The sequence below is a fragment of the Mustela lutreola genome, chromosome 4, assembly GCF_030435805.1.
Source record: "Mustela lutreola isolate mMusLut2 chromosome 4, mMusLut2.pri, whole genome shotgun sequence".
Lineage (NCBI taxonomy): Eukaryota > Metazoa > Chordata > Mammalia > Carnivora > Mustelidae > Mustela > Mustela lutreola.
Genome location: NC_081293.1, coordinates 97,450,491 through 97,474,909, shown reverse-complemented (window position 1 = coordinate 97,474,909; position 24,419 = coordinate 97,450,491). Strand labels below are relative to the sequence as shown.

The 24,419-nt window shown below is 41.4% G+C and overlaps 1 protein-coding gene across 9 annotated transcripts in view; it reads right to left on the bottom strand.

Moving 5' to 3' along the window:
• The window catches only part of SUGCT (succinyl-CoA:glutarate-CoA transferase), an 811,293-nt gene that overhangs the window by 238,205 nt on the left and 548,669 nt on the right, over nucleotides 1-24,419 (bottom strand). For 3 of the 9 annotated variants that reach the window (XM_059170563.1, XM_059170575.1, XM_059170567.1), the window contains one exon: nucleotides 9,729-10,203. The exons of 5 other annotated variants lie outside the window; for them this stretch is intronic. In XM_059170563.1, coding sequence (XP_059026546.1) covers nucleotides 10,130-10,203 — 74 coding nt within the window. In that variant the 3' untranslated portion in view covers nucleotides 9,729-10,129. Of the gene's footprint in view, nucleotides 1-9,728; nucleotides 10,204-24,419 lie in introns of those variants that run through there. One more of the 9 variants, XM_059170574.1, reaches the window with a different exon arrangement.

The window sequence follows — 24,419 nt, the reverse complement described above, 5'->3', positions numbered from 1 at the left end:
GAGGAGAAAGAGGAGGGAGAGGGAGGGGGAGGTGAAGAAAGGGGAGGAGGAAGGAGGAGGGGGAGAGAAAGGGGATGGGGGGGTCGGGTGCAGGAAGGGAGAGGGAGGAGGCCTGGGCCTGCTGCGCACCGGCACAGGAATGCAGTCAACTAGGAATGCCTGGTGGCAAAGTGACTTCACATGATTTAAGAACGAGGATGCTTTAATATTCCACTTAAATGTTTTGCTGGGATAGAAGCCCTCCCCTGTGGCCTGCAGGTCTTCGTTATGGAACAGCTCCTTGTGGGAGTGAACTGCGAAGGAAGTGGGGGAGGGGGGCAAGTTAAGGAAAAAGGCTTGAGCTCCCCTCTAGGTCAACAAGGAACACGCAGGAAAAGGCAGTTGTGGGAGGTAAGACTCAGTGAGGTCAGGAGTTGAACCGGGAAGCACTGCCCATGAAAACAGTTTAGAGAATGTGCAGTAGTCTGGGAGATGGCATTGGAACCTTGCGGGAGATAGGAAAGGGGGGCTAGAGACAATTTTATTTAAATTTCAAAGGACAGAGAAGCCTCAGAGACAAGGGGTGACCTCAGCTACCCTCTGAGTTACACTAGCATTTCCAGATGGGAGGGAGGGGGAGGAGATAAGACTGCGCGGTGGTAAGTGGGATGGTGGAAAGCAGTCCTTTTCAAAGCCTGTTTGTATTTCACAGAGAAACTCTTCAAAAGAAACATGACTTGGAAGTCCATTGTGAAAACAGATAAAAGAATATCTATTCAGCTTGGTGTGTGCACATGCGTGTGTGTGTGTGTGTGTGTGTGTGAGAGAGAGAGAGAGAGAGAGAGAGAAGAGAAGGGGGGCACAGCCCCATTGACCTGCTCCCTCCACCGTCGACTTTCCAGTCCCTCTTAGAGCCACTCTTGTGAGGGTGGGCGAGGGGAGGGGGTGGGAGGCTCCCACCCCAGTTTTAAGGCCACATATAACAGCGCATCTGCCTATTTTTCAAAGGCGGAGCACATTCAGGAATACCCGGCTGGCTCAAGTCCGCTGACCATGTGACTCTTGATCTCGGGGTCATGAGTGCAACCCCCATGTTGGGCATAGAACCTACTTAATAAATAAATAAACAAGAAATAAGGAAATACACAAGAGGAGCATATTAGTTATGCATACAAGGTCTCCAATCAGATTGTCTTTACCCACTGAGTCTAGGCAAATTACCTTAACCCTTTTTTTGCTCTTCATATATGTGTATAAAAGATCTCACAGGATTATTGGTATCAGGAAATGCAGTGTTACATGTCAAGTACCGTGAGAAGACTTAGCACAGAATAAATAACGTTAACTATTATTGTTACTTTAATATACTTCCTTGGTAATGAAATAATGTGTAGATATTAGATAATCAAGTAATTTCCAGGTTGGTAGTTACCCCGAAGAGGTCTTGCTGGAGAGGGAAAGAGGATGGGCCACAGCAGGAGGAAGCTACTGGGGAGAAACATCAGGGTTGGTGGGGGGCTCTGGGGGAGCCTCAGACTGAGAGGAAAGTGATGGGCAGGGGAAGGAAGGCTCTCCAACTCAGAAAAGAAACCACTATGATCATTCCAAGTCAGAGGGCATCTGAGTGAAAACACACAACTAAGTGAGTCCACTCACGGGGGAACTCAAATCTGTTGGACTGATTTCCTTCAAACCACATGCTCTTTTTTTAGTATTTTGGTCCAAGGACCTTTAAGTATCATTGGCAGAATTGAGGTGACTAAAACATCCCAACCCAGTGCGCAGAAGGGTATGGTATCCTAAGGCAGGAGGCAGAGCAAGATGCCAGCAAAAAAGAAATACTCACAGTTCTACTGTTCCAGCTGTATTCTCAAAGGAGAGCCAATATCAGGAATTTCAAAGTTCCCTACAAAACATCATTTTCTCCTCTGCCACCTTGCAAAACTCTATATTACCCACTGGAATGTGTGTGTGTGTGTGTGTGTGCGTGTGTGTGTGTGTGTTCCCAAAACTTAAAAGACCCCTATTATCAGGGAAAATGATCTTCTAACAGAGGCCAAATGCTGAAATAGTGCATAGTTTCTACCAAAAAAAAAAAAAAAAATTCTTGGAATTGTATCACTTTTAATAAAATTTATTAACTTAATCATTTTCTATAAAAGGAGATGTTAAAAAGTAGAGGGAGTATAAAAATGATTTGTGGAGGCTCATAAAGCAATAAATTGTCCTTTGTAGAATGCAGGGGATGAGAGGGAAACAGCTTGCTTGTCCGTACAGTGGCCACGTGAAATCCAGGGCAGAGTCCGGTTCCCCAGAACCCACACTGTTCCAAGGCTGCCTGGGCAATTGTGTCTTGTGGGGTATGCATCTGGGGACAAAGTTTGGCATCTTGGGGCAAGCTGAAACAGAGGAGCATGGCTGACACATTTTTGGAAAGAAAAATAAGAAAGTAGTTTCTAAGACTTGGGAAGAGAGCCACAGTAAGACTCAGCAGTCCCTGGCATGGGGAAGCGGGCAAAGGGAGAAAGAGAGTTAAAAGCCTGAAGGATAATAAAGTGTAGCCTTCCCTTGTGGAACCAAGGAGTGGTTCCATATGTCTTTATTGGCAGGAAGGTTTCTAGAAAATCCTGTTATCAAGCATCAGAGAGTTTGGACAGAGATCAAATGAATCGCCCAAGGTCACACACTGTGTCAGAGCAGACCCAGAGTTAGAACTCATAGCCCTCAAGTTTCTAGTCTATTGCTTGGCTCCTTAAACCACAAATGCTTGTCAAAGAAGTCTCCCTAGAGCTGAGGCAACACAGCTGGAGAGTATTAACCCCAAGGTTTCAAACAGACAGGATTTCACCGGATCACAGATCTGTAACCTTTTTCAGTGGATACACAGGGAAAGCTGGTGTGCAAAGGAAGACTGGGCAGGGATGGCGGAGGAAACAGGGAGGTTAAAGCAGGTGACCGGATCTCCCCATCCAACAAACCATCACCCTCAACACACACACACACACACACACACACACACACACACACACAATTGGCTGATAAATTAAAAAATACTTGTCTGCAAGAAGAATCATTGTTTTAGAATAAGTCACTGGTGTGTGTGTGTGTCTGTGTGTGCATGTGTATGTGTGCATTTTCATTAAACCCTGAAAAAAGACTTCAACTAGATCAGTAATTAGATATGATTAATTAGAAGATGAGCAAAACAAAGTGAAACAAAACAGGAGGGTAGTGAAGTCTAAGATCATTGGAGAAAGTACTTTCTATCTTCTGATGATCTTATACTCCTGGGTTTGCAACCTTTGTTATCCATTAACTCCATTGAGAACGTAATTAAAGCTGTGGTCCCCCCCCGCCCCGGAAATTGCTTATGGACCCATACTCCAAAATTTAGAATTAAAATTTCAGGAGTTCCAAGATTGGAAGTCAAAGGACCCCTTGTATGAGCAGCCTTGTTGTAAGCAGCTCTGCAGTGCTCAGAGGAAGGTATGAATGGTGTTGACTGGTCCGCGGCTTCTAAAAACCTGTCCATAAGCCAACTGCCTCAAGACCACATAGGATACTTGTTAAAAATGCAGACATCTGGAGCGCCTGGGTGGCTCAGTGGGTTAAAGCCTCTGCCTTAAGCTCAGGTCATGATCCCAGGGTCCTAGGATCGAGCCCCACATCGGGCTCTCTGCTCAGTGGGGAGCCTGCTTCCCTTCCTCTCTGTCTGCCTCTCTGTCTACTTGTAATCTCTGTCAAATAAATAAAATCTTTAAAACAAACAAACAAACAGACATCTGAGTATCTTCCAGATCCTAGAGAATCTAAATTTGGAGATCTATAAAGGTGGGGCAGGTACCAAGGAACTAGCATTTTAACAAATGTCCCAGTTGATTCAGACACACAGTCAGATTTGGGAACCACTGCCTTGGATAACTGCTTGGTGATGGCTGTTAACTACTTGGAAACCAAATGTGATAAAGGTAAACAAAAGTTGGGAGAGGAGGATGTAAGAATAGTGACATATTTTCCAACCCTAATTTGGGACCAATGGTCTAACAATGGCAAAAAATATTTGACATCTGGCCCATCCTAGGAAATCTGGGACATATGGTCATTGTGATATAAGATGAAAAATGTCTGAGAAATCACTGCTTTAAAGATAAGATGACCAGATGGTCTACATTAAGATGGAAAGTTCCATCATTTCATTTCACATCCTGCATCTCTGATTTTCTCTTGCTTGTTACCTTCTCCTCAAGCTATTCAACCACCCTTCTTCCTTTTATCTCCAAATTTCTCCAACTGCTCCATATGTCAGGAAACCTCACTCTAGCCCCTTCTGAACAGCCTAAGGGCTGGCTCACTGGCCAAGACCAGCCTCCCCTGCTCTGTAGGCAAAGGTTCTAGAGAATTAACCTAGCTCCTTCTCCTTAGGTACCTATGTCCACCCACTTCACCCTTCAGCCTCTGTCCTCTCCAACTACAGGCTGGGGAGCAAAATGCAGCTTAGCATCTCCAGCTGATGCTCAGAGGATCCACACTAGCCCATTTTTTGTCTCTGATCCATACAAGGAGAAAGAAAGAAAAAAAAAAAAAAACAAAGTAACAAACATGGAAAAACTCCCTGTTCAACAGCATTCTTTCTATTGCATTCCCTGGGCTATCATTGCTGACTTCCTTGTGTATCTTCATTTTCTTGCTTTCCATTTATTTCTCCACTTGCTCGGGTAATAAACAGAATAGCAAACATGTATATAATATGTATTACACATATAAATAAGTAAATATGATAAAAATGTCTTAGAAGATAGAATGAATAAAAACACGCAATAAATTGTTGGTGCTTACTTCTAGAACTGTTTTACTGTTTCAGAATAGCAAAAGGAAACAGACTGCAAAATACAAAACATACTCCTCACTATACTTACCATAGTGGTCTGCCATATGATGTATACTGAAAATAGATGCTGAATTAAACAAAAAGTTTAAAGACTGATAAGAGAAAGAGCTCACGGAGGCTCTGTCCACCCCAAAATACAAGTTTCGCCCAGTATTTTGCAATCTTGCTCCTCTTGTTACTTAGCTAACAGTGAGTGAGGCAACCCTGTAAAATAATACCAGCGATCTGTGTTTGAAATCCTTATTTTTATTGTTAATGTTGTTAGCATAGCCATTAATGAAGTCCCATGTCATCTAAGTTATCTCGCATAAATTTTTTCTAAAATTTTGTGAAGTAGGTACTAGCTCCCCACACCCTACAGAGATGGAATATAGGCTCAGAGAGGTCAAATATCTTGAGCAAAGGCACATAAATTGAATGCGTCCAACCAGGATTGCGCTGGTAAATGTTTACCAACCAGCTCTTTGGGGTCAGGGAAGAGTTCTTTAATATCTGCTGGTTCCCATGATATAAATACTCCCAGTAAGGGATCTCAGGCTGCCAAGGAGATGTCACAGAGCACAGAACTGGGAAGGGGATGGGCACGGTGACATCTGAGCTGTGGCATGGGATCCCATACACAACTGTTTGAATCCCAGCCAGCCTTATTCAGAGAGTGGAATAGTCATCCACTGCACCATTCCTGTGATCCTATGAATATGGAAATTGACACTGGCCATGTCTCTCTCCTGACGCTACCAAACAATTTGTAGGCATCGGATTATTTTTTCATTTATTGAAAAGGTAAAACATAGAGGAAGGGCACCCAATTATACAGTTGTTACTGTGTAAGATTAGAATCAAAAGTGAAAACTCTTGAGGCAACTGGGTGGCTCAGTAGATTAAGCAACTGCCTTCAGCTTAGGTCATGATCTCGGGGTCCTGGGATCAAGACCCACATCAAGCTCCCTGTGTAGGGGGGAGCCTGCTTCTTCCTCTCACTCTCCCACTCCCCCTGCTCCCACTTTCTCTCACTCTCTCTCCTGCTCTCTGTCAAATAAATAAATAAATTCTTTAAAAGAAAAAGTGAAAACTCTTTGTGGACAACTTTCAAAGCTGAATTGGAAGTAATATAGCAAAAAAAAAAAAAAAGATATAAAGTATGACAAGTCTACTGGTGGGAAATATCATCATTCTTTTGACACAGGGCCCAATTTCTTCATTTAAGATTTTGTTTTTCTTCAAAACCAAATGTTTTAATCCAATAAAGTCAAGTCACAATACTCTCGGGGATTTTCCTCCTCTTCTTTCACCTGTACCCCACATTGGCTAAAATCATTCAAATATCTTTGACTTGTTACTCTCCAAAATACTCTAAAATTCATCTATTAAAATTACACATCAAGTCAATGTCTGCAATACTGGTCTACCTCATGACTATTAATGAAAGGAAAGGGAGAAAAGCATCTCTCCTTTCTGAAAGATGAGACTATGGCGTCTATAAGTGCCAATGCCCAAGAAGAAGAGAGCTGATTGGAGTAAAGGTAGGTTGCCAACATTGACTTTAAAACCAATCATTAAGGACATCTGGTGGTTCAGTCACTTGAGTGTCTGCCTTCGGCTCAGGTCATGATTCAGGGTCCTGGAATCAAGCCTGTTGTCAGGCTCCCTGCTCAGTAGGGAAACTGCTTCTTCCTCTACCTCTGACTCTACCCCTCTCCCCATTCGTGTTCACTCTCGCTTTCTCTCTCTTTCTCAAAATAAATAAATTAAATACTTTTTAAAAATTAGAATACAAGAAGCCTGGCAGTATCTCCAACATATGGGTTCCTACAGAAGCCAACATTCTCGTAGGCCTTTATAAATAACAGAAATTCACCTCTGAAAGGATGTGTGGAAGGCATCCCCCAAAGCTACCTAACCAATGTGGGCTTCCCATGGTATCCCTGGCCAGAATGGGAGGGGTGGTGGAGGTAGCAGAGGTTGGGGGGATGGGGGGGATCTGCCTCCACCTGCCACCACCATAGAGAGAAAACTCGCCATCTCTGGAACACAGTTTAGCATTGGATGGCTCCATTTCCAAGGGTGTCCATCTTTTGTGAAGATGTCTAAGTTCAGACCACTGATCCTAATTATGCCTCCCAGAAGACAGACATGGCAACAGAAAGCATGTAAGATTTAAAAACACAAGAATCAGACTTCAATTCTGATGTCGTCCCCATTAGGTTGAGACCAAATCATTTAGACTCCAAGCCTCAGTTTCTCCATCTGCAAAACACTGATAAAATAGCTACCTAGAAAGACTATGAAGATCCAATGACATAATGATGTAAAGTGCTTTATAAACTGTAAGTCACTATACAATGAATACATGACATGAACTCAACAATCACTTCTTACTATCTATTTGACAGACCCTAACTTATTTAAAAATAGCTACCGAGTGCCACCAAGGGTTTTTTTGTTTTGTTTTTGTTTTGGTGTGGAGGGGAGGGAAGCAGATTTCAAAACAGAATAAATCAAGACATATTACTATGCTAGCCCTCTCTTCCTAAGTGCTCCAGCTTGTTAATGAAGTTATTGGCTCATTATAATTCTGAAAGAGCATATGCCTACCACTTCAATAATCCCCCTGGTCACAGCAGAGGTCTGGTTAGATTCTGAAGTATTTTGGTAGGAAAGCTAAAGCATTTCCTGTTGGATTAGACTTGGAGAGTGAGAGAAAGAGTCAAGTGTGGTTTCAAGATTTCCGGCCTGGGCAGCGGAAGCATGGAGCCACCATACTTCAAGAAAGAGGAAGAAGACTTTGGGTAGAACAGGTCTAGTGGGAAGATCAATTAAGTTTGAGATGTTTATTAGACATCTAAGAGGAAATGTCAAGTAATACTCTAACGAAATAGGAACAAAAAGACCAAAAGGAAAGACTTCGGTGGCATATAATGTTGAAACCAGTTCAAGAGTCCTTTGAAAATAATTCTTGGGATGTTAGCTTTGCAACAGGCCTAGAAAACAACTGGTCAAAATTAAAACACGGAAATCAGTGGAACTCTCCAAGAATGGCTCTAGCAAAAGAACAAAATGGATTACAAGCAATACAGAATGTGATTACAGAGCAGAGGTATAATAAAGTAGAAATACATTTGTTGTCTTAAGTATATAAAAGGCAGGAAAAAAAGGAAGAAAAATATTATTTGAGATAATCTACAGAATAATTATGAAAAACCTGAAGCATGACATGATTTTCAAAAATTGGTAAAATGTAAGAAATAAGAATTTACTTGGCTTTTTTTTTTTTTTTTAAGTAGCACAGGAGGCTTATCACTGAAAGGAAGAATGTACAGTCATTGTTTTCCACTAGAGATATGTATGTAGTTATTGGTTTTCAATATTCAGAATCACCTTACAGGCAATGGTCTAAAGTAAACAAAATTTCTGAGATATTTTGATTTAAATCTTCTCACATTTGAAAACTTAACTCTTCAGCACCACTAAGGGTTATTTTTATATACAGTATCCTTAGTAAGGATCCACAGTGACTTGTTTTAAGTAACTAAGTTTCCTTTTTCCTTGAAAAGGTCAGTATTCACTGACCTATTATTTCTTCCCTATTATTATTAAATAATGATTTTTTTAAAAGAAATCCAACAAGCTAAATTTATATCAGCACTTTACTGGACCTCTGAGCTCTTTTACTGTGAGAATCAAAACTTCTTCTTTTAAAAATATGTCAAAAGCACGCATTTCATGGGCAAACTTCAGATAGCATAAAAGTATAAAGCTTCAAGCCCAACAGAAACCGTGGAGGAGATCTTATTCAAAGCCTGGGACTAGATGGCCTCCCCATGCTTTCATCTACCCTTGATCATCCAAGAGCATTCATTAAGCCCCTGGATGACAAAGGTGTTCAGCTAGACATTAAAATGGTGCTCATCCACCTTTCAAAGATATAACCCCAGTCTTTAGAATGAGTCCTTCCAAATGGTAAGAAGTAGAGGCAAATGTCTTTGGCATGTTTTTTCTCAGACATTAAACAAGAAGTAAAACAAAGGTGAAAAATGAAGTATGAGTTCAAAATAAAAGACATAATACTCACTTGCCTTATAGCTTGGTACGAAAAACAGTCATAACTATTCCTGACCTTTAATCCACTAAGGATATCCTTTTCATATGTGAACTGGAAACTTTATTGAGTATCTGGATTCATTTATATGCAAATGGAAAAAATCTAGACATTGCCAGGACAATCAAACTTAAGCAAATAAATATCCTGATAAATATGCTGTCCTCAAGGCCACACCATTTGGAATGGAACGCCTCGTAAGGTTTAAGCTCTGCTCAGGGCGCAAGGTAGAAAAGGGGGTCACACCCCACTTCTACAGAAGAGCCTTGCTCAGGGACCCTTAGCCCACTGCCACCTTCTGGTTCTTCCCTCTTCCTACTAATCCCACAGTTACATAGTCCATCACACGCTGGAAATGGACTACTTATTCCCAAAATACTTTTCTTTTTCTCCGAAGATAACTAGATTCCTTCATTAACCAGTTCTTGGATCTCACACAAATCACCTGAACCTCAGCTTTGATATTCTTAATTTTATCGTACGTAGTTCTTGGGTTTCTTTGAGGGGGGGAAGGAAGATCATATATATAAATACGTAAACGTATTGTGTAGTGTCTGATACATCGTAGGCATTCAGTAAGTATTATTATATTTTTGACATTTTAGATAGTCATCCCGGAATCAAAGTATACAAAAGAGGCCTTGGAGGGAAAGGAACTATTCCTGTTTCCAAGAGTTAACTAAGTGCATTAATTAAGTCCTAATGACGTATTAAACATTTTAAATGGTGGGTGACTTTCAAGACTGAGAGCAGACTCATGTATACAACAACAACAATAACAATTTGATTTACTTTCTGTGCAAAGAAGAGGACTCATGCTTCACATTTGAAAGGTTTTCACAGACAACGAATAGGGTAAAGCCGAAGCAGGAAGAAAGATTTTTTAAATTTTTAAAATAAAGCATATACTTGTCCTTACTATCTACAGCAAACAGAAAACTGTTTGTATTTGCTCCAGTTAACATTTGCCTGTTCCCTAACAATCTAGGAGCCACAGAGCCTGCCCTCCCATCCCTAAGGAACCTCAGAGGTCCTGTCTTCTCCCCCACCTTTCCTTTGAACAGATGGGAAGTCAAAGCTAGGTGAAGTTCGTGCCGCAGACAGGCATCAGGTAGCTGTTCTGTATCAGGCTCTGCGACTATTGGGATCTGGACTCAACAAGGTCACCAAGACCTTTTGATTTTCTGCCTTATTATCTTCTTATTTTCATGAGAGCAACCAGCGAATGTCTTCCCACCTAAGAATTAAAGGGCATAAATTAAAATATGACAATAGATCATCCCATTTGTGATTCTGGCATTGGCAAATTCTGGAAAAATGGATTCCTGGATCATTGGGGCAGTGCAGAAATATTTTTGTTTCAATCTCTCTTATAAAAAATGATCAGGGTTGGTTAATTTATATTGCACTGTCTTGCATCTGTAGAAGAGGGATGAGGAGGAGGAAGAAATGCAACAACATCTCTGATGGCTGAGGGGCCTGTGGTACCTGAGACCCAGGTGTCTCTCGACACTCTGCAGGTAGTTATGAATCTGACTGGATTAACTTGCTGGGGGATTCAGGATTTGGTAGAGAATTAGAGTGAGTTTTTAAATGAGCTCTGTCATTTTCCTCTTTTTCTTCTTTCTGATATTGGGGGAAAACATTCCAGTGAGTTCTGAATTCAAGATTTCCATATTTTTAATACACTGTGGTAGGACATTTTTACTGCTTCAAATATAATAATAGCATAGGTACCGTTAAGCTCTGTCACCTTTCCTTAACTAAACATCCCCTATAAAAATGATGGCCATATAAATCAGTGTTTCTCAGAACATGGTCCTCCAACTCTAAGATGCTGCAAGAAATAAAGATGACACAGAGAAATAAACACATTTTAGGAGCATCTCCTCTTAGAGACTGATGAGTATGCTGGGCTGGCAAAGTCCCTAGAAAGCCCAGCAGAGAAGAAGCCCCGTTGTGCTGTACAGGCAAGCCAGTGGGTCCCAAACTAATGTACAACAGCCCATGCTATCAGCAGAGCACCTAGTAACATCCTGCGAACTGCCATTGTAAACCGACTGGGGAAGCAGGCTGTTAGCCACATGGGAGTGTGTTGTCTTCTCGAATGCAGAACTCAATGAAATGAGAAGAATGCAAGAAAAAATGAAGCAACATCCCTCAGAGTCAACAGGATAATGTAGTGGGTTTTGAAACAAGCACTGCCTTGGGCTTGTTTATGGTTCTTTATTTATCATTTTCCCCCTTCCCAGAACTAGTCCCTGAAGGAAACTTTAGGCTTTCAGAGAACAAGGACTGTAAAAAAAAAAAAAAATCAATCAATCAATCAATCAATCTTGAGCATATGAATAAGCACAGATAAAACCTTCTAAACCCAACAGGAACAACCTAAAAATTAATAGAAATCAAAAGTGTAAGCTTCAGCCTTCACTGCTGTGCTGTTTAGAAAGGCTGGGTGCACAGTCAGACGGGAAGGGAACACACACGCGGCTGTGATCTCCGTCTGTCAAATAAATAAATAAAATCTTTAAAAATGTATATAAAGTTCTATTTTTAAAAATTATTAAAAAATACTTAATGCATCGAAAGTGGGGAAGGAGCTACGTCACTAAGTCATTGTATATACTCTTTGTCTCTCCCCACTGTCCCTCTCTCCCCTTCCTCTATCTCAGCTCTGGAAAATAGTCACGACTGAGGCTAAGTGAATTCTGACTCCCCACACAATCCGAGAATAAACTATCCAAACACGGTTTCTAAGTGCCCAACATCAATGTAGCAGTGTGGATCATTCTGGCATTTTCAGGCCGTGCCCCGCACTGGCTACTCTAGCCTCACTCACGGTGTTCCCCTCAGCCCACTTCTAACAGCCCGCTCTCTGACTTTCAGAGCCTGTGACAGCTTACTAAAAGTATTCATTGCACTGGGCTCCCAGGATTGAATCTGTGGCTTTAAAATTCAAAGTACACTTGTGAAATGCAAGTGTAAGTTCATTTCTAATAACCGTAATAATGTTAACTAATCTGATTCAAATGCTACCATACTCCAGGAACTACAGTAAGAGCTTTAGATAGGTTTTTCTCTTTTAATCTTCATGGCCACCCTGTGAGATAGAATTATCCCCACTGTAGAGATAAGAAACCCAAGGCACAGAGAGTTTAGGTCAACTTCGCAAGGTTGCACAGCTACCAAGGGATAGAGATAATGCTTCCGTGTAGACAGGCTGACTCCAGATCCTGTCCTCTGACTCCTGATACCTTGCTGCCTCTCATTAGTAAAAGAAAAGCTTCACTTCTGCTTGGCTATCAGTGCAGGTAAAAACAAAAGTATAATGCAGAGATGTCCTGATTTTTCTTGCTCACCTGGTGGTTGAGCGTGGGCTCTGGAGCATGATAGCCTCAGTTCAGAGCCCCGCTCTGCCTCTTAACCAGCTGTGTGTCTGGGAGCAAGTGAATAACCTCAGGTCCTTCATCTGTAATGTAAGGATAACTAGAATTTATTGAGCACTTATCTATGCCATGCATTCCAAGCACTTTGCAATATTAAAATACTTAATTCTAGGGACGCCTGGGTGGCTCAGTTGGTTAAGCAGCTGCCTTCGGCTCAGGTCATGATCACAGCATCCTGGGATCGAGTCCCACATCGGGCTCCTTGCCCCGCAGGGAGCCTGCCTCTCCCTCTGACTCTGCCTGCCACTCTGCCTGTGCTCTCTCTCTCTCTGACAAATAAATAAATAAAATCTTTAAAAATAAATAAAATAAAATAAAATAAAATAAAATACTTAATTCTACAAAGTAGGTAGTCATTATATTTAATGATTAAATGTTTTAATGCAGGTAAAGAACTTTGAACAATGCCTGATAAGGTGTATCAGTAAATGTCAGCTATCAGACATGATGCACATTCCCTCCAATTTTGCAACACATCACTATGACATCAATCATCATCCTAACAGCATCACAGGGATGCTGCTACAAGTCCGTGGCATGTGATTTTTAAAGGGGGGGTTAGTCTAGTTCCAGCAGTACTTTCCTGTAATGTAAATGTATAAAATATTAACAACAACAAGAGACTAAGGAGTCAGCTCTGTGACAGTGGTTTAAAAGCAGCAGCCCTCCGCACCTGGGTGGCTCCAGTCCCCTAAAGCCTCTGCCTTCAGCTCAGGTCATGAACCCAGGGTCATGGGATCGAGCCCTCCCACCCCATTGGGATCCCCGCTCCGCAGGGAACCTGCTTCTTTCTCTGCCTTTGCACCTCTCTCTCTGTCTTTCTGTCTCTCGTGAATAAATAAATAAAGTCTTTTAAAAACATAAAAATATCCGATCAGAAAACATAAAATAAATAATAAATAGATAAATAAATAATATATAAATATTTTATGTATTTATATATTTAAATATTTTTTAAAATAAATAAATAAAAAATAAATAAAGTCTTTTAAAAACATAAAAATGTCCGATCAGAAAATGAACTTTACTATTTATTAGCTATGTGACCTCGGGCAAGTGGTTACTTTACTCAGTTTCCTCACTTCTAAAATGAAGATAAAAATAATGTTTGCCTTCTAGGATTGTGATACTTAAACACAATAATATAGATAAGGTACTTAGAGAAAGGCTGGGCAGATAATCCAAAAAATCAGCTCTATATAGTAGCAATACAATTCTGCTACCTAACTCAGTATATCGCGTAATTTTGTTTCCCTCACAGAAGCACTGCCCCAAGAGAAACACTGGAGCACCTGTGATGTAGGGTGCTCAACGAAAACCAGCGCTCTAGGTGAAGACCCAAGAAATCCATTTCCTAAAGTTTGCACAAGGACACCTAGGATGTTGGCGTCCTCTTGGTGATCATCTCGCCATTGGCAACCTAACATAGGAAACTTCTTAGGGTGTTATTTTTAAGTCATTACCAACCATCAGGATACAGCATGGGGACATAAATGGCATTCTAAAGAAAACGGGGGGCACCTGGGTTGCTTGGTCAGTTAAGCGTCTGCCTTTGGCCCAGGGTCCTGGGATAGAGGCCCGCATTGGGCTCCCTGCTCAGTGGAGAGACTGCTTCTCCCCGTTTGTGCTCTCTCTCTCTGTGTCAAATAAATTAATAAAATCATGTTTTAAAACACTAAAAAATAAAAAAAAAAACTGAATTTACGGATGTTAACTTGTCCTACTTGAACAGGAGAATAACTGTTTACAGATTCACGACCTAATTGCCTTTTCATTTTCTGTGTTGGAAAAGGAACTGCACCTCAAAGAATATGGTCATTCTGGAGTTTTGTTACTAAATCTTACGTATCCTGACTATAAAAATGGATGCGAGAGCCAGGAAATGTACAGCAAGTACACATGAAAGTGCCCACTTGTACTAGTCACAGTGGGAAGTCGAGCCTCATGTGCTGAAACCAACCATGCTCAGGAGAAATGTCTGAAATGATTGTCCTTCCCCAAATCTACTTCCTTTCCCAGCCTCCCCAGCCTCCCCAGCCTCCCCAGACTCCCCAGCCTGGGTTCTGGCTCTGAGGATGAGTGTCGATTCAGAGGGGGAACTCTGACTTGCATTCCGTGGCCTTGAGAATTACCATAATTAATCGTAAACTGACTTGGGGCAACATGGAGGCTCAAGGCTAGAATCTGAAGTCATGAGCATGAATAAATCTCCTTGGAGCAAAGTAGAGCCACATATAACAAGCTGTTAAAAAATCAGGATTATTGTTCAAACCTGCACTCTAACCCTAAGAGCAGTCCAGAATCATGGGGATTTTCTGGTCTCTTCTAAGAATGCCCCATTTCCAAACACTCAATTTGGGGTTTGTATTTTCCAGAAGGGACCAGATGAGGTGTAAGCTGACCCATGTTTTTCTTACCCATTCACAGTTAAATGTCTGGCTCATTGGGGAGCTAGATCTCTTCTAACAAAATGTTGAACTAGATATTTTTTTCCTTATGTATGTATCTATTTATTATGTTAATATGCCTTCCTCAACAAAATTTATGAGATAACTAGTAAAAAAACAAATTCTAAAAATCGGGCCCAAGAAAAATAAGACCCAAGCTAAAGATCACAGGTGAATATAATTGGGTCACAGTTCAATTTTAAGTTTCCTGATGGTCAGACCAAATAAAGAAAAGGTCTCTAAAATGAAGGTAAAGGGACTGAAGATATGCAGCCAGATTTAAATGATTACTTCAGAATTACAGGTCAGACTATTTCAACGAATGTCTATCTACTAAAAACTCAGAGATGCACGCTAGGAAAATGTTTCCTTCACTCGTGTCTCTTTCAGAGGAATATCCTGCAGCCCTTCCCAGGAGAAAGGCCTCTAGACTCTAGAAGGAAGGTCTCTACAAACTTCAGTTTTTAAACTATGGTCAAGGTTCCTATTTTAATCCAAGGAAATGTATTATGACCAAGTGATGGCCCTTCTATTCCACTAATGCATTCTCGTTTTTGCTAAAAGTGAAACAAAAACAAAGCAAAACGACAAGCCTCCCAGTTTCGACATGTGGACTCACCAGCAATTGAGAAAGAGATCAGGTCTCCTTCGCAGGTCCTATGTACTATGCACAGCAAAAACTCAGTAAAAGGGCTGGATCAAATTAGCCCCAATTCCTCAGGTAGAATTATAAGCCACAGCCATTGTTCTCATGCGATTTATTAAGGATTTTAAGTGCAATTTTAGAAGTACTCATATATAAATAAACCAAAGCTAAGAAAGTTTATAAAAGACAAAAATCAGGAAGGAAGAAGGGAAGTAATTTAACACGCAGTGGGAAACTACCCCAAATATACCATCCGGGTCTCTGATACACATGTATATTATCTCATTAAATCCCCCAGAATAATCCTATCTGGTAGATGCTACCACCATCATTGTTTTCAAATGAAGAAACCAAGGCTCAAAGAGATTCAAAAATTCACTCAAGATCACAGAGCCAACAGGAGTATTCTCACCATAAATACACAGTTGCGAAACTCGTGTTATTCCCAATATACATCAGAAGAACTCTCTCATAGGAGGGCACGTGATAGGAGGCCCATTTGCTAAGTGTGGAAACTGAAAAATAAAAAGTCAAGCTTTCTTTCTAGTGTATGTGAGAGCCAGAACTAGAACTTGGAACTTTTCTACTAGATCACAGTCTGTACGATCTTAAAGACAAGAAATCTGGAAGAGCAGTTTCATTGATAGAAAGTCCATGACATTCTGAAGACAGAGCTTAAGTTAATAAATAAAAATAATGTATTTTTCTCTTTCTATTTTTTTTCACCCAGTTTGGCTCATTGGTAAGTAGATTTTGTAAGCTCATTTGTGAATTCAACTATTGTACTAGAAGTACAAAGGGATATAATTGAGATAAACTAAAAACATAATAAATGGACTAAAAATATACCATTTTCACAGGGGAAACCACAATTTTCTAGGCTGTGTTCCCTGGAGCTAGAGAATATACTTCTAATGAGCTTTGAGTAATCACATAAATTGAAAACCTAACCTTGTAATGCCTGATAGTGATCTAAACTACTTAGCTATGTTTTGTATTATACCACAAAACAGTGGTTTGTTCATGAAATGTAACAAAATATCTTGTGTTACTCATACTTTGGCCTTAGGCTTACATGTGTTGAAACCATAATCCCCAACGTATTTCAGAGTATGTTTGGACAACCAAAGTTACTCTATGAAAATGACCCAAAAGGAAAACCCTATTCCATTAAAAACATAAATTGCTAAGAGTTAAATGTTTAAGTATTGCCTAGAGTGTATAAAGAAGATTTAAAATCTAGTGCTCATTTTCCCACTTAAAATAAAACAAAACAAAAAAATATAAAAAGGGACATTCAGGAACCATACAGGAAAGTTATAAATTAGCTATATCCTGATCTACTTCATATCTGTTGCATTATGTCATGCAGAAGGAACCAGATACTACAGCCCAACAAAGAAAAGGGCCGTTTGATACCCAGAGTTTCAGACGCAGAAAGAGGCTACCCTGGTAGGTAAACATAGACTTGTCAAGAGTACTGTCAAGGCGATGTCAGGGGTTCCCACTAGACGTCACAGTTTGGAGAAGCTCAAGCCCGAATACCTGAAGCCGATCTTGGGAATGCTTAGAGACACCATTTAGTCTGAAAATTCTCCAAAAACTATGGTAGTTAAGACTGTAAGCGGTGGGATCAGATGGAAACTACATTGGAATACCAATTCTGTCATTCACTAGGTCCACGATTCTAGGAAAATCCCTTTACCTTCTTCTTTCACAGGGTTGGGAGGATTAAATGAGATGGTATCTGTAAAATACTTAGCAAATCTACCGGCACCTGGTGAGTACTAACAAGTTTAACTACAGTTATTATCGTTATTTATTATTGTTACTTTATGAATAATCATTGGGCCCTGAGTACCTAATACAGTGCCCCAAAATATTAAGGAATAAATAAATGTCTGCTACATAAATTGAGCTTTGGGGCTAGTGGTTGGATATATTACGTTGACCCATTTAATTATAAAGGAAAACTTCTAAGAACCAGTGTTCAAACTCTGGGAAATATTGGTCATCAAATAAGACTGGAAAAAATAAGTTAAACAAAATCAGTATTTTCTTTCCTGCAGAACTTCTCAGAGCCTTTAATGAGACCAGGTGAATTATGACTCACCCAAAGAGACAGAAGATGCAGCCTGCAGTGCTTCTTAAATTCACTGTTCCGTTTCCTCGTCTATAAAATATAAGATTTTACCACATGATCTCTAAATTCCTTCCCTCCTCACTAAGAGGTTAGAATTCTAGCCATTTTTCAGAACTAGTTATGCATATGAATAGAGATTGAAATGAATGTTGATCCCCCGAGATCAGAACAAATTAGATCTTTTTCCATTTTCCCACTGCAAAGCCCACCCGAAAAGAATTGAATCTTTGATGCTTTATCACATACATAACTTAATCCCAGCTTTAACTTGCACAGATCAAGTTCATCAAGATTTAAGTCATTTCTGATTTAATATGACTTTTTGAGAACATGCATTAGATGCGAAAGCTCCGGGGCTCCATAATGAGGACTCAATCACGTAGGGGCACTTTTTTTTTAAAACTTACTTTTAAATAGGTTTCTCATCAAAATAAAATGTGACTCAAATGCACATGCTCGACAACATTTAATATTTAAAAAGCAGGTAATAGGGGTGCCTGGGTGGCTCAGTGGGTTAAAGCCTCTGCCTTTGGCTCAGGTCATGATCTCAGGGTCCTGGAATCGAGCCCCGCATAGGGAATCTCTGCTCAGCGGGGAGCCTGCTTCCTCTCCTCTCTCTCTGCCTGCCTCTCTGCCTTCTTGTGATCTCTGTCTGTCAAATAAATGAATAAAATCTTAAAAAAATATATAAAAAGCAGGTAATGAAATTGTTACCTAACTCGATTAAGTGAAAGAGGCGTGTGAGACATTTCAGTTTTGCTTCTCTCCCCGTCTACACAGACTTCTTGGACACTCACACTGATTCCCACTACCTGGGTGAGCCACATTCCCCTCTCTTTCCTGCTACTTAGGCCATACCCTTACAGGCGGTCACCTCAAATTCAACATGCCCCAAGTTGAACGGCTCACTCAGGTTCCACCAAATCTTTTTCTACCCAGCCTGGTATCATCCACCAGCCAAGCTGCCTTCTTTCCTCCATCTTCCTCACCCGGGTCCAACTGTTAAGCAAAGTCTGGTGAAACCTTTTCCCATGAGCTCCACTCTCATTTGTTTTTCTTGTATACTCCAACGGTTTCTTAAATAGCCTCCTATTGATAATCTAATGTTTCCCCACCCTCTATCTATGCTCTACCTTCCTGAGATAGTTCCACAATGAAAAGCATTCTTTCTGCCTCCTTGTTATAAACTTTCCATGTGTCCCCATCGCCGGCTGTACGATCCAATCTGCTCAGCGTGCTGGAGCTCTTTCTTTCTTAAGACCTATTTATGCTGCAAGTGTAAAAGCCCCCCTTGTAGACCACGCATCTTGAAAGTCTTAGGTGTTTTTTCTTTCTCTCCTAGTGCTCAACACCTGCCAGCAGATTGCCTGCTATAGAGTGAGTGCCCGTTCATGTTTGTTAAATGACTCAAGAAATCATGCACGGTGTGTGTGCCTGGGTGGCTCAGTGGGTTAAGTCTCTGCCTTCAGCTTAGGTCATGATCTCGGGGTCCTGGGATTGAGCCCTGCATCAGGCTCTCTGCTCAGCAGGGAGCCTGCTTCCCCCCTCTCTCTCTGCCTGCCTCTCTGCCTACTTGTGATCTCTCTGTCACATAAATAAATAAAATCTTTAAAAAAAATAATGCACAGAACTCAAATACAATTTTAGGCCCTGATACTGGAATATTAATGTTTAGAAAGAGCTAAGTTAAACATAAGGGAAAGCATTCATATGGGCCAAAATCTACCACTCTCCCCCTAGTATGACATGCTAAGCAGAAAATGTAAGTTATTCTTCCCGTGATTCTATTTACTCTGAGCACAAAGACACACTTTGATGTACTGTGCCATTGAACTCAATGCCATTACAACATGATTAAAGCCACATTCAGCACAGGGAGGAAATGGGTGAGTACGAAGTTGACCAGGGTGGAACATAAAATAAGTTTTTGTTTGTTGGCTCAGATTAGACTTAAAATTACCCCTTAAAAACTCCAGTCTCTGTTTTCAGGACCATCATCTTGCACCAGCAAAGCATCCCCCCCAGTGTTAGCAAAAGCGTGAAATTCTCCTGCCAGGTGGGCAGCCGCATGTGTTGCTCTGCCCAGCAGAGGGCGCGCGGCCCCCAACACCTCGCCAGCCCGGTAGAACCCGGGTGATGTTGTTCCATAAACCCAAGCCTCCAAATCCGGGTCAGTGCCCTGACCTCCTGTCCTTGCCTGCTCCCTGGCGATCTGTTCTCTTCTCCCCACTCACAATGAGGTGTCAGTGATCTTGCAGCTCTCAGGCACACCGGGTTTGGAGCAAACGGGAGAGGGCAAAGGGGAGGCTGTTCACTTAGGAGTGTGATGACTTCTTGGAAAAGATGACTTTAACTCACTCTTCCTTAGTAGGACAGCTACAAAAAAGCATCCTCAGCTGGTTGTAGCACACACTCTGATTCCTACCTGCTAAGGGTGAGAAAGGGAACAGAGAGGCGGTTTTTAAATTGCCCCTCCCCCCAACTTGAAAAAAGTATTTTCTGCTCTTGGGGATTTGGTTTAGATGGCTGAGGCATCAGAAGGGCAACACGTAGGTCATCAGGCTAGTAAAAGGCTGAGACAGGGGTAAACTCCTTTCCCTAAATAGGGAGTCACGTTTTAAGAGGCTTAACTAGTAGAAGAGGAGAAAAAATATCATATACTCTCAGATTCTAGAGACAGATGCTTCCGTCGTTATGACTAAGGGCGCTGGTCTAGAAAGGCAAGATAAAAAATAAACTGAACAGGGGCACCTGGGTGGCTCAAAGGGTTAGGCCTCTGCCTTCAGCGCAGGTCATGGTCTCAGGGTCTTGGGATCAAGCCCCACATCAGGCTCTCTGCTCGGCAGGGAGGCTGTTTCTCCCTCTCTCTCTCTGTCTGCTTGTGATCTCTCTCTCTCTCTCTCTCTGTCAAATGAATAAATAAAATCTTTTTAAAAAATAAAAATTAGGGGCGCCTGGGTGGCTCAGTGGGTTAAGCTGCTGTCTTCGGCTCAGGTCATGATCACAGGGTCCTGGGATTGAGCCCCGTATCAGGCTCTCTGCTCAGCAGGGAGCCTGCTTCCTCTCCTCTCTCTCTGCCTGCCTCTCTGCCTACTTGTGATCTCTATCTGTCAAATAAATAAATAAATCTTTAAATAAATAAACTGAACAGATTTTAAGGAACTCACAAGGAACCCCACAGTGATTCCATTGAGGAGAACAAAGGGATATCTCAGTCCTTATGGGGAGATGGTTTGTCTGCTCTGTTAACACCAACACCTGGCTAGGAGGGAGCACATAGCAAGGGCCTCTTGTTAATACGCAGAAAGAGTCTTCAAAAAATTGTCTTTTTCCTTCAAAGTACACTTCAGGCAGTCATGAGAGGTCTCCAGAGAATTTTACCCCTTGCACCTGGCTCAGGAAGCAGGATGGGGAATGACTGTTGGAAGCCCACAGGCGCTCCTGACCGGGAACAGAGTGCAAAGCCGAGGAGAAGTGAAAGACAAGCTTGTTGTAGCTCATGGCAAATCGTACTATGGGGTACGGTTTTTATCCTGATGCCAGAAGAAACCACTGCAGAGGTTTCTGCAGGGAGTGCCATGGTTAGATTTGCATGTTGGGAAGATCACTCTAGAAATAGAAGACAGTGGGCTGAGGTTATGCATATCAAATACGAAATGTTCAATTAAATTTCATGCTTGCTAATTCCGATGAGGCCTAGCAAGAGCATGCATTTATTTCCAAAAACCGGGACATACCCAGTAAGAATGGGGAGAGTCTTCCATTTCTAGCCTATCCTAGACCTGGGGCCCCGTTTTTGCAGACCACAAGGCCTAGAGCCAGCTGAACTCAGAATAAAATCTCAAGTGACCTACCTTGCAACACTACTTTCCAATTAGAAAAGTAGTATTTATTAGACAGGAGCTTCGTTTAATTTCACAAATACTTACAGAGTTGCTAGTAGGTTAAACCACCATGCTGGACTCTGCTGGGAACTCTGAGATTAATAGAACGCAATCTCTGTCTTCCAGAAACTCATAGACTCCTTCACATCAAGTAGAGAGGAAAACACTTTTTTTATGGAGTATCTTAAAGCAAATAAACATACCAACGAAAGCACTTTTGGTGCATTTGTATGCATGCATTCCTAAGTATCTAAGGCCTCTTAGTCTCTAACACCCAATTCTCCAAGTAAGGGCATTTAGTTTGAATTTAGAAAAATCAAATTTAAATCAATATTTTTTTTCCTATATTCTTAACTTGTATTTCTCCTACAAGCAAAGGTTGGATATTAAAAAAAAAAAAAAAAAAAAGTAAACACCAAACTAGAGAATGACTGTAAGTGAAAAATGTACCTATTTCCTCTTAAAATTTATATTCCCAAACTCCGATGAGAGTCTTTTGTTCCCCAAGACCCATTTATGCTTAAAATGGCTATGCCAGCCCAACTGCTCCACAACCCCGCCATTCCTGCAAGTGGGAGAGAAGCAGCCACCCAGGGCCTTGGGGAGATCCCTGTCGTTTTCAGGAAGCGAGTGGGCAAATTCTAAGGACATCAGTTCTGTCAAAAAGGATGATGGGGCTACTATCAATAATGGCTAGTGTACGGTTGCTGACCCCTAGAAGGGGGCAGAGTGCACCCAGAAGTGATTGACGTAGATGACAAAAAGAACTGAAGAGGTCAGAAAGGAAGGTTATTGGTTCTAGTATGTTCTCACGCAGGTGAGAGGACTTCCCACTGCTTCGGTAACTCTACTTTTTGGGTTGGTTTGTCTGTTTGTCCCCAAGCCCGGAGTCAGCACAGAACCGTAGCTAGAGGCTAGACCTACAGTCTGACCCTGTGGTATAGCAGACAGGTTTAGGGAACAAAGGAATTCTATTCCACTCGGCACAGTCGAGCTGAGATTAGTTAGTACGAACCACGTTTGAAATCCTAAGTATTGTTACATGTAGAGGCCTTCAAAATAATGACATAAATTAACATTTTCGTTTCCATGCAAAATTGAAATCATATGTCTACAAAAGGCCAAAGGAACTATTTCTAGTTAGATATGCTAGAAGCTTTAAAACGAAAACTTCCAGGCAGAGGGCAATTCTGGATTTTCCAATACACATTGAATTTGGCCACTGGAACGTTTAGATCTGATTTTGTGTGATATTTTCTCGGCGTGGGCTTCTACAGCAGAGCCGCTATCATCCAGCGCCGGAAGCGGGAAGAGAGAGATACTGTGATTGTCCACATCATGGAATTTCGTGTTAATGAACCACAACGCGAAGCCAGGATACTGTGTGGTTCACATAATTGTTTCCGCTGACACACTCGAAAGCTTCAGAAATTTTTTCTCAGGGATATTAGTTTATCACCGAAATCCTTTACGTGGTTTTGTGGCAAAGTATGCCAGGTGGTTAGGAACCTAAGGGGAGGCTGGGATCTGCAAGCCCATGATCTCTCCCTTTGGTTCCTGATCAGATGGGCCAGGAGCATCACATGAACACAACAGGACAGAAGATAAACTCAAATAACAAGGAATATCCAGCATGTACATTCAGATACCACACACTGCATGTTTCTCACTTGTACCATTATTACCTGGAAGCTATTTGTTTCCTTTTGTACCATCTAGGCGGGGATCTGTTTGTTTTCCCTCTAACCTGAGCAGTTCTGTGTTTCTTGGAAACCTGGGACCTGAAAAACATAGTCCCCTTCTCCTCCTTCTTTCTGGAATGGACACCAGATTCAGAGATGTGCATGTATGTTGCTATTAGAACGACAGAGGTCCATGTTCCAGAAAAATATTGGAACAGGATATAGAACACAGGTACCAACAAATGTAGTTGAACACCACCCATAACAGCAAAGAAAGATGGTTTCAAAACAAAACGAAGCTGTCTTCAATTAGAAAATCCTGTGTCCCATGCTCAGCCCATGGGTATATCTACCTCCTTTACACACAACGAATGCCCATCAATTGAATCTAATCCACAAGTTAGGAAAAACATCTCTGCCTTAACTCTTTAGAAATTCTGAATGGTATGTCCCCATGATCAAGAAAAGAAAAGCAATTTACTTTGATTTTAACCAATTCCACTTTTCCTCAAAGTATTTGATGCTTGATTTTTTTTTTTTTTAAGTAGCCTCCATGCTGGGCATGGAGTCCAACAGGGCTTGAACTCAAAACCCTGAGATCAAGGGGCGTCTGGGTGGCTCAGGGGGTTAAGCCTCTGCCTTCGGGTCAGGTCATGATCTCAGGGTCCTGGAATCGAGCCCCGCATTGAGCTCTCTGCTCAGCAGGGAAGCCTGCTTCCTCCTCTCTATCTGCCTGCCTCTCTGCCTACTTGTGATCTCTCTCTCTCTGTTAAATAAATTTAAAAAATCTTAAAACAAATAAACAAACGAACCCTGAGATCAAGACCTGAGCTGAGATGAAGAATGGGACACTTAAGGACTGAGCCACCCAGATTCCCCTGAAGCTTGATTTTTCAAATCACATAAGAAGTCAAGCACCAAGTATCCTGTGTCTCCTGCCAGAATGAAAGGAACAGGGATTGTTTCAAATGATTCAAATTGTTCCTTTCAAAGGAAAGGAACAGGACTTCATTCCCTAAACTTCTATAAAAGCTCTGGAGAGTAGGCTGATACACAGAGGTTCCATGATAAAGCTTGTAACATTAAAATTAATACCTTGGATGATACCCTGCAAATGATAACCCCTTCATCCAGCAACAAAGACAGGCTGGATTCTGGTGAAGACATTCTTCAGCATGTCCTCTTTGGTTTGGTTAAAAAAAGAC